Below are 10,767 nucleotides of genomic sequence, written 5' to 3'. Positions count from 1 at the left end.
AAACGTTTCCAAATGCCTCGCCCAGGAGAGAAGTACCCAATCAGACTGTCTGAAGCCTTCATCATCATCATCATCCAGCTATAATATGTCGGAGTGTTTGTCACTTTGCTCCGAGCCTGCACCAAAGAATGATGGTTTCAGGGTTTGTGGCTATTTTGGCTCATCAGCACCTGTATTACCTCGTTTACCTCGCTTCTCTCATGACCTTATTTCCACTCTATCTGAATCTTTTTCAGAGTTTCACGTGAAACAAGAACCAGTGCTCTCCTTTTCTGTCATACAAGGAGATAGTATACATCCTTTTGGGGCCATGTCGTCTACTTCACAGGGTTCGATGGAGCCGTTTGTCACTGAGCCTCTCTCCAGCTCTGAACACAGTCGAGACACTTATCTATTAAGGCCGTTTCCCCATCGGTCGGATAGTCTAGAGAGTGATACAGCTATAGCCCCCGTGTCAGACCTTTACATCTCTGAAAGTGAGACACAGGACTTCATCCCGAGCCCCCACGTAGATCCCCAGGAATTTCAATGTTCTGAATACCAGCCGGGGGAAACAGGGGAAAAGAAACCTGACTGCGACACACATTTCCTGATGTGTGATTCAGACAACGTGGTGACACAATGTCATCGCGGCGCCAGTGAGGAACGAGCTATGCTGGACTATGAGTCAGATGTGAGCAAACATGCGAGACCACCTGCTGTGGATGCCTGTGAGGCAGGCTTGATGCTGGTAAACGATGCGAGGCGAGAGAATGCAGAGACCATTGATTTAACCCCCCAACCACGGCAAAGCAACAGCCCTATCGAGCTGTGGCTGGATGCATGCCAGTATCTGGCAGGTGAGGATACAGAAGACTGGAACCTTTTGGACAAGACAAGATATTCTGTGATGCAAGGAGGGCTCACCAGTGACTTGTCTTTTCCCCCAGGAGAGACACAAGTGTCCGGTTACAACCTTGATGATAGCGAGGGGATTGGCTGGTCCAGCGATGACACCAGATGTTGGGGGCCACCGGTCGAGAGGTGGCCATCGGTGGACAGCTGGGCAAGTGCACTCTCAGACTGGACTGGGATTATCGCGGCTCCACCACAGGACTTTACGGCTGCCTTCACAGAGATAGGGGCAGGGATAGATGCTCTGACACAGGCACTAGCAGAGGTAAATACTCATTTAGAAACAGAGACGCCCAAAGAGGGAAAGGGTCAAGAGCCAGCAGTGCGGGCACAATCGAAGCCACCCATGGGTGTCCAGGATCAGCCTTTAGAGGCGCGAAACCTCCCAGAGAGCTTCTCTGGGCAGAGCTGTCCCTCTTTGTGCCTCGAAGGACCTGAGCTCCAAGACAGAGAGGGATCCCAGAGCGTCGAATCGTTGTGCGATTCGACAGCTACCGCACAAGAAGAAAAGGAGTCGGAAGAAATCCAGAGCAGCCAGGCTGAGTGCTCCACACGCCAACACTCATCCATGGGATCATCCGGGGATACGGTGGGCTCTCCTGGAGGACACGGTGGAGATGTGATCCCTGGATCTACTTCTTCTGCTGATCCGAACCCTTCTCACTTTGAGGGATGTGTCGAGTCAGACGATGAAGAAGATCTAATCATACTGAATATAATAGAGGATACAGATTTGGAGGCGCAAAATACACCTGGAGAGCTGATGATTGAGAAGGTAAGATGGCTTACTTATATACTGTATATATATATATATATATCGTCATAATCAGATTCAATTAAATAAGTGACAGGTGGAAAACTTGCGCTCTGCTTTATGTGAAAAGCATGAAATATGAGGTAGGTTTGTTTTCCTGTGTGTCGGCTCAGACACAGACATGAGCATCTCCACACACTCTCAAGTATGTGGCAGACGGACAGATTGAGCTGTGGAAAGATTCCCCCTTTATGCTAGAGAGAATAACAAGCAATCACCTTCACAACAGTCGAGCTGGCCAACAGATAAATCAGTCGTGCGCTTTGGAAACATGGCCAGAACGTTAAGAGACATTCCCGCTCCTGCCCTCGTCAGTGTTGTCATGCAGTATTGGTATTGATGGACGGCCAGCAGGTACTTGAGAGAGAAAGCACCCGTCATTTTGCACCCGTGAAGGACTCTGACCCAGTCTTGATTCTGCATTAGTGGATAAGTCCTTTGGCGCCCATCTCAAAGACTGGCAGCTGTGTGTGCTGAAGGAAACGGGAGTGCATGAGAGGAAAACTTCAGATGGACAGAAATGGCATCTAATAATAGCGGGCAGTTCAATGATAATAGCATGCATCCCTGGCGTGTCAGGGTGGAGAGGTGAGAGGAGAGCACAGCTGAGGAAAGAAACATGACCCTGCCTCGCTTTCTCTCTCTCTCTCTTTACGTATACACCCTTTAACACACCGATTCCCACCACATCTCCTTTAAAAACCCAGGATCAGGACACCAACAGGTCCGTGGGTCTAGGAGACTGCTTTTGATTGGCTAAGGTGCGCAGGGCATAGCTGGAGCTCCTGCTTATACAGCGACTGTGTAGGTTTCAGTTGCATTCAGGACATATGGACTGTGGCATTGGATATAGAAGCATGGGGTTTCATAAACGTCTGATTTGCGGCTCTATAGAAAGGTATGTTTTGAACCAATCTGAATGTTGTGTTTTTGTAACGTACTGTCTGCAGTATCTGCCTTTAATATAATTCCCTGTTTAAGTCTATTGATGTCAGCACTTTAACAGTATTACTACATGTGGTCATATTACTTGTTATTATACGATCTGGCAGTCTTATATTTAAGCGTATGTGGTTTGAATGAATATCTCTCCGAAATGTAAAACACATCTCACATCTTCATTGTTATTTGTCCATTTTCATTTCCAGCCCTTTGGAGATGAAGTGTGTGAAGTGACCAAAGAACACAGTGTCTCCCAGCTGCGCTGGTTGACTGAGCGGGAAGTCAAAAGGAGCCGCGGGCCAGCCGAGCTCAATCGTGAAGGAACTGAACCTCCAACGGAGCTTCATTTTCACAGCACACACGCTCTGACGAACTCACACGTGCCAGGTGTGCACACGCAACCTGGCTTACATATTAATGTTCAAACACAAGTGTCGTCTGACACTTTACTAGACCTTGACGGAGCATGCCAGGTGGAGCCACAGTGGGGAGGTCCTAAGTTTATTATGCCCTTAGCCCATCTCGGTATTTTAGCCCTGAGCCCCCTCGTCTGTCGGACAAGCAGAAGTTTGGACGGAGATCAAACGTGTGCCAAAAGGTCTCTCAATGACAACAGAGACCCCAGTTGTGATCACATACAAACCTGCGCTCTATGGCCAACCGCGGAGGGGATTACTGACATCAAATCTTTGGAAGGTGATGAGTTGCTTCATAAAAAGGGAAATACAATAAAGTCTGCTGAGAAGTCTTCACCAGAGAGACAACTGGACTGGATCACTGCAAGAAAGACAACAATTGAGGAGATTCATGACCTCAGCAGAGAACTATCAAACTTGGCTGATGTGCCTGCAGATCATTTCATCGTCTCGGAGAGCCACCGCGTTGCAGTCATCGTTTTAGATTTAAATGACCCATTTGCCTCCAGGGCTGCAAAACCCATCGCCACAGGCATACAATCTGAGCTGAATCAGAAGACAGCTGAAAAGATGCCGCACAAGACACACAAATCCACCTCAGAGAGCAAAGCACACTCTAAAAAGGACAAAACAGCTGGTCAACAACATGGTATACAAGCTGGCAAAAAACAGGAGACTTTGTCTCATCATGTTTCAGCCCAGCAGGTCTGCAAACAGCAAGAAATTCATCCTCTCGCTGGGGAAAATCACACCAGCGAGAACACTCAAGCCGGGCTAGAGGTCAAGGAGGCTAAATTGGCGATTGAGACTGGTGTGGCAACTGAGAAGGCTCCGAGCAAGACACATGGCAAGAAGAAAAAGAAACACACTCCGAATGCGACAGGAGTGAAAAGTGTCGGGGAGCCACTGGTGGAAGTGGAGAACGGAGCAAAAGCAAAGGCTGCAAAAGGAAGGATTGACATGTATGAGGCCAAGCTGGGCGCTAAAGCTGGGAAAGCTCAAAAGGACGGCGATCAGTCAGATGTGAAAAAGTCACAGAAACCAGAGGCTAAAGCGAAAGCATCCCAGGGAGAACAACCCCCACATCGTGCAGATCATAAAGACCACCAACCTAAAAACTTCACCAGTCCTTTGAACGATGATATTATTAAAAGACGACGGCTGTCAGAGAATAAATTTGGGAAGATTGTCAGTGTATTGGAGTCTAAACTGCCAAAGCCAGACGTTTCTATCCAGACAAAGGGAGAGGAGCCCAAAGTCGATACCGGGACAACTCGCAAGAAGGCCTACAGTGAAGTGGTCAAACAGAAGATCCCACCAAAAGAAGGTAAGGGATATGCATTCAACTCGTAATCTATGACAGATTATAAACAAAATGTTTCCAGCTGTTCTCCTGCAGGATGGTATGTAAACGTCTCATAATAAAAGCATTCAATGTCGGCAGACCCCAAGGTGGTGCAGCCTATCCAGACGGTTTCAGTGAGCGGGGATCCTCAGAGTCTGTGCCTGTGGTGTCAGTTTGCGGCCATCTCCTCCCAATACACCATCACCTGGAGCAGAGGGGGCACTGTCCTGTCTGAGAGCAAGAGAAGGTATTTAATTTCATTTTACAGGAATTTTACAATGTATGTTGTGCAAAGTTACCTTCATCTTTACACTATACTTTCATATAACTCGGCTTCACACTACCGACCAGACTTCTCTACGTGCCAGTGATTTACCAAACAGATGAACTAGTTGTTTAGCTGGACAATCATTTAACCATTAACCTACTTTTAGCTGAATAACATTTCAACTGTTCAGCCGTATACTTTTAGCGAATTATTTAAAAAAAAAGATATTCATTAACTACTTTAAGCGAAGCTACTTTCAATTGTTTATCTACTACTTTTTGTGGAAAAAAATGCTGATGACGAAGCAGCAGGTGGTGTTTCATGATTTTATGACAAAAGAATAAACTTACAGGACAGGCAGGCAACAGAGGCACATCCAAAAAACAAACCAGGGACACTAAAACACTGGAACTGACTTATCACACGGACAGACGACAAACTGACAGTGAAGCAGAGGAAATACACAGACTAAATACAGAAGGGTGGGGCAAACAATCACGAAGGCGGGAAAACACACAAAGACAGGAAGTAAAACAAAACATGACACACGAGGAGTTAATCAATAAGATAAAGAACAGGAAACAAGAAAAAAACAGAAAACCCCAAAGCCAGAAAAGAAAACTTTTAGTTAACTTATCACGTAAAAATACAGATGATGGACTAATAAAGGCCACTAAAAGGTTATAATCCTAGAAAGTCTTTCAAAAAGGCACGAGGGCGCTGGACAGATACAGAGCCAGACGATCAAACGTTTAACTATCTATTTTGACCAAAGGCATAGGACGGATCCTGGATTGCCATAATGTGCATCATTAAATGTCACAGTGAAGCAAACTTTCAGATCGAACACCATTTTGTGACACTGTACCTCTTTCCGAAGTGCAGGGGATGAGAGCAGAGTCTCACTGACCATCTCCATTGCTTCTCACAAAGACTTGGGCAAGTACCAGTGTCAGCTCACCAGTTTACACGGATCAGTCACCCTGGACTACCTGCTCACATATGAAGGTACATAAATCATGGTTTAACTTCAACAACTATCGAAATGTAGTTTAAAAAAAATGTGACACATGCATTTCTTCTTTTTGACAATTTTACAGTTCTCAGTGAGATTGTTATCCCTCCTTCTCCGAAGACAATTGCGTGTAAGTTTTGATCTAGTTTTGAACGAGGTTCATAACTTTACACAGTTAAAGCTTGTTTTGGATTTTGACGGATCACTTTTTCCTCAAATCTCCAGCAGCCCCTGTAGAAGTTGGGAGTGAAGAAGAGGATGTCCACTGTTCCAAGCTGATGTTCAAGGAGGATTTCCTCTCCAACCAGCAATTTGGAGAGAACCAACCTGCCAGCATCATCACTGAGAAGGTCCATTTTGGGGAGGGGATGCACCGGCGGGCTTTCCGCACCAAGATGCAGGCGGGTCCGATACTGCTGTTACTACCTGGACACTCCTGTGTGCTCAAAGTACACAACTCCATCAGCTATGGGACAAAGAACAACGATGAGCTCATTCAGAAGAACTTCAGCTTGGCTGTAGACGTAAGAGCGTTATTTCAACTTTAACAAAAATACAGCAAACACAATATTTGATCAAAACTTTTACGAGATGTCTTTTATTTGTAGCCCTCAAAAGCATTGCCGGCTTTAGATGACATATTATCGCGTGCAGAGATCTCCTAATACAGAAAGTAAGTGTAATGTAATTGATTTTTTGTTCTGCAGGAGTGCCATGTCCAGAACACAGCAAGAGAGTACATCAAGGGGTACAGCACTGCAGCCCAGTCTGTTGAAGCCTTCGGAGAGGTCCCAGAGTGAGTGAAAACACATGACAAGTTGTAAACTCACAACATCACAATGTCCTGATTAACAAACTGTCAAATTTGAACTTTTCCCAAGAGTCTCTTGCCTTGCTGAAATCCTACCTTGAAGGAAGAACCCAGTGTGTCAGAGTGGGTGATGTTACATCATCTACTCTAAGATCTAACGTGGGAGTACCCCAGGGTTCTATTTTAGGACCTTTACTATTCAGTTTATACATTAATGATTTGCCGGGTGTCTGCGATGGGTGTGATATTCAAATGTACACTGACGACACAGTGATTTATGTGCACGCAAAGAACAAAGAACAAGCTGCACTTAAACTCACATCCACAATGACAAATGTAACTAAATGGCTTGCAGATTCCTGCCTTCACCTAAATGTTAAAAAGACTGTTTGTATGTTCTTCACAAAGAGAGCTTGCAAAGTGTCACTGGAGCCAGATGTTTATGTTGCTGGTGAGAGGCTACAGGTAGTGTCAGATTTTAAATATTTAGGAATTTTTATTGATTCTAATCTCTCTTTTAAAAAACAGGTAAAACATGTGACAAATGTCTTAAAATTTTATCTCATGAATTTTAGATATATCAGACACTGTCTAACCATGCAAGCTGCAAAATTGTATTTTAATGCAATGATTATCCCCCATCTGACCTACTGCTTAACCAGCTGGGCACAAGCCAGCAGCACAACATTAAAATCCATTCATATTCTCCATAAACAAGCCCTAAAAACACTTGATAAAAACCCCAAAAGTCTATTTCATTCGTTTCAATTTGAGATTTTGTTATTTTAGGCTGCCTTGAAACATCTGGCCGGGGACAGCAGATGGAAATTAGTCTCTCTGGCTCACTTACAGTGTAACTGTTAATTAGTGTGCATTGTCCCTGAAAAATAAATAAATAAAATAAATAAATAAATAAATAAAACACAACTCTCTGCCTTTACAGTATTTCAGAATCATGTGAGATACTCAAAGCTCGAGGCCTTTTTGTTTCGTGCTTCCACCAGGATCATTCCCATCTACTTGGTTCACCGTCCATCCAATGACGTCCCGTATGCCACGCTGGAGGAGGAGCTGATTGGAGACTTTGTCAAGTATTCGGTGAAGGACGGCAAAGAGATCAACCTGATGAGACGCGACTCGGAGGCGGGACAGAAATGCTGTGCTTTCCAGCACTGGGTCTATCATAAGACTGAGGGCAACCTGCTGGTTACTGACATGCAAGGTTTGGGAAAAACACTATGTTTTGAAAAGTGTGTAAGTTAAAAATCTGCATATTATTGTGCTTTCAATTGCTGTTTTTTGTGGTTTTCAGGAGTGGGAATGAGGCTTACTGATGTGGGAATAGCCACCTGTAGGAAAGGGTGAGTACTTTCTTTCTTTTTTGACACAAATAAGAGATGCAAATTTGTTGATACATGCAAAATGATGCATTCACAATGTATTTATTTTTTAGATACAAGGGATTCAAAGGAAACTGTGCCACCTCCTTCATTGACCAGTTCAAAGCGTTGCACCAGTGCAACATGTACTGTGAGATCCTGGGCCTCAAATCCCTGCAGCCCAAACCGAGAAAGCCTGTTTCTGCTCCGAAACCCAAACCACAACCCTTCGCTGCACCCAAGAAGAAAACATTTGGGCCAACAGTGAAGGGCAAGTCATAAAAAGAGGAGAATCTTGGACTTTGGGGTTTCATTTTTAGTGAGGGTTTTAGGTGATTTGATTCACTTTTGGTGAACCTTGTCATGCAGAGTTTGGCCTGTGAGAAAGGTGTCCAATGTTTTGGGCTGCAGAAGGACAGATGATGGAGAGGAAAGATATATTTGACTCTGAAGAAAGCGATTGTTAACGAGCGACTGTTGCTTCATAAGAGTTTTTGCTTCATTTCATGTTGAACATTTGAGAAATGTATATTTTATTTCAATGAGATGGTTTCTGTATCAGAGTGTATCTATAATCGACACTTTATTTTACGAATTTTTGGAAAACTGTGACATATTTAACACTTGAAAGCGATGATGTTAATGGTGAGTTTGTGGACAGTGTTGAACTGACGTCTTAGAGATTGCTTTATTGATGAAGCGTGATGACTTTTCTTTACAGATAAATTCTTGTTTTTCTACTTTGGTGATGTTTTCAAACAATTAGTTCATTAAATTAATGAACTTGTTAACGAATTGATTTGCGGAAATGTCTTTAAATGATGTTGTATGATGAAATACCCACAGTAGAGGACATGTGTTGTATTGGGTTCAGTATGAGCATGAGTCATTCTTGTGTGTTTGACTTGTGTGAGGCGACAAAAGTATTTATTTTAATGTTACACTATTATAATGTTTGTTCATTTAGTAAAAGCTGCTGATTCAAGATAAGCTTATATTTATATTCCGGAAACAACACAAAGACACTTTGTACACATAAAGCTTGTGTAAAGTATGCATTTGAATGTATTCACTGAAAGATGTGAAGAGTTGTTGATTTATCATTTTTATTGTCTGGTGCAATACTGCTTGTAAATATTGATATCAAGGATATATACTGTACTGGTTCAGCTCAAACTAAGTGAGAGACATATCTACTTACATACACATGATCCCAGTAACATACCAGCTATTCATCGGCAGCTTCAAACGGTCTTTATTTAAGAACCATCTCTGTGCTTTCTAAATCCCTGACCTCAGGCTGTGGCTATGGCGAGTGTGTAAGCAGCACACAGTAGATCTTTGTTATTAAAGAGTTGTTACTGGTTTAAGATGCATTCTGATTTATTTGCAATGAAGTGAAATCAACTCACATTTCCTGTAATACGACCTCTGACCTACGGGTTTGAGGGACGAGTCGATGTGAATTTGCAAATCTCTGCCTGCTCGGGACATGCGGCTGGGTTTGAAGGTGTTTACACATCGTGTCTTATTGAAGTCTTAAATTTCACTCTACAGCAAAAGACCAAAACAAACACTTTATTTACATTATTTTTTATGGATGAAGACAACTGTGGAATCATAAAAGATGAACGGTTTACATGTTGGAAAGAAGAGAAAAGAAAGAAGAAATGGCGGCAGCGTTGAAAACAAATGGGCCGTCTATCTTTATTTATACTGAAGGTCTCCAGCAGCAAATTACCACCTCAAACACGTGGGTCACAGTCAGAGGCCCAAGATCATGTGCTATGTATCAACACACATCTATTTTCATCTCTGCCCCTCCTGCGTGGTTTAATCTGTCCTTAACGTGATCTTAGGCTTTACAGAATGAACAAGCAAACTATTACAAATACTTCAAAAAGAAAATGAAGATAACACAGAACAAAACACAAGAAGACAACGAAAACCAGGAAGATATTGAGGCCCGTTTCACACCGTAGCTATTTAGTGTGATAATGGCGTTTGAAACACAGGACACAAACACCATTGTCACACTCCACAGCTCTGGAGGACAACATTTACTGTCGATACTGCAGACGGAGAGGCTGGTGATACAAACTGGTAGATGGACGACCTGGTGAAGAAAGGGGAAAAGGGAAGTTTTGTGACATGTGGGATCAATGGAGCGCATTACAGAGTGGAAGTGAGGAAATAAACAAAGATAATGTTCAAGTACTCTAATCAAGCTGAAATCCCACTATAAGGTATGCTTTAATCTGTGTAGCACTTCTATTTTGCTGTGATAAAATATGAATGAAAAACATGTCAAAAAACAATAGAAAATTGGGAAAATAATGCTGAGTAAACACACAAGGCGTCCCAAAGTGTCCCAAGCCCATGTGTGTTTTTACTGATTGTGGGGATGACTGCAGCTGTGTTCATTTAAAGTGTGTGAGTGTGTGAGAGAGAGTAAAAAAAAAAACACCTGTGTGATTCACATGTCTTATTCTATAAAAAAAACAGTTTTGTGAACTCGAACAATAGAGTTGGTGACTGTACAGATTCAACAGATATTTATTGTTACACTGACTCGTACTGCTCGGTCAAGTTATATTGGAAAAAAAAGTTATATAAAAAGTCTTGCTGTACATAATATTTCCGAGCTGAAAATGACATTAATTGTTGAATTCATCATAGTTCAAACTTTACTAATAAGGCTGTGGGATAAAAACATTGTTTAAGAATTTTGACCTATTGCAGGACAACGACCAACTCACCTCAAGTCTCTAGATCTCATTCCTCTCCTGCTGCTGATTCTCACAGCTACTCTCTCTTCTCTGCTCCTTCCCTCTCGCACCAGCTTGTCTTTTTGTCTTTCCAAACAGTTAAAAGTCCAGTCGT

The 10,767-nt window shown here is 43.0% G+C and overlaps 1 protein-coding gene across 2 annotated transcripts; it reads left to right on the top strand.

Moving 5' to 3' along the window:
* alpk2 (alpha-kinase 2) lies at positions 1-9,243 on the top strand. Of its 2 annotated transcripts, none has more exons than XM_079288867.1 (10): positions 1-1,669; positions 2,857-4,393; positions 4,511-4,658; positions 5,560-5,687; positions 5,780-5,824; positions 5,923-6,218; positions 6,402-6,490; positions 7,510-7,727; positions 7,818-7,866; positions 7,959-9,243. In XM_079288867.1, exons 1-10 carry the CDS (start codon positions 86-88, stop codon positions 8,164-8,166), a joined length of 4,302 nt encoding a protein of 1,433 aa, XP_079144993.1. In that variant the 5' UTR covers positions 1-85; the 3' UTR covers positions 8,167-9,243. The 2 variants fall into 2 exon arrangements, with proteins under 2 accessions (XP_079144993.1, XP_079144992.1); XM_079288866.1 differs by having other exon boundaries at positions 5,920-6,218.
* Positions 9,244-10,767: the final 1,524 nt, after the last annotated feature.

Source organism: Melanostigma gelatinosum, assembly GCF_949748355.1.
Source record: "Melanostigma gelatinosum genome assembly, chromosome: 18".
Classification (NCBI taxonomy): Eukaryota; Metazoa; Chordata; class Actinopteri; order Perciformes; family Zoarcidae; genus Melanostigma; species Melanostigma gelatinosum.
The sequence above is the reverse complement of the archived record's forward strand: the minus strand, read 5'-3'. Positions and strand labels throughout refer to the sequence as shown.

Coding starts and splice junctions, on each gene's coding strand:
- alpk2 (XM_079288866.1), top strand. CDS start 86: ATGTCGGAGTGTTTGTCACTTTGCTCCGAGCCTGCACCAAAGAATGAT. Junction 1,670..2,856: donor GAGAGCTGATGATTGAGAAG/GTAAGATGGCTT, acceptor TTTCATTTCCAG/CCCTTTGGAGATGAAGTGTG. Junction 5,688..5,779: donor CTACCTGCTCACATATGAAG/GTACATAAATCA, acceptor ACAATTTTACAG/TTCTCAGTGAGATTGTTATC.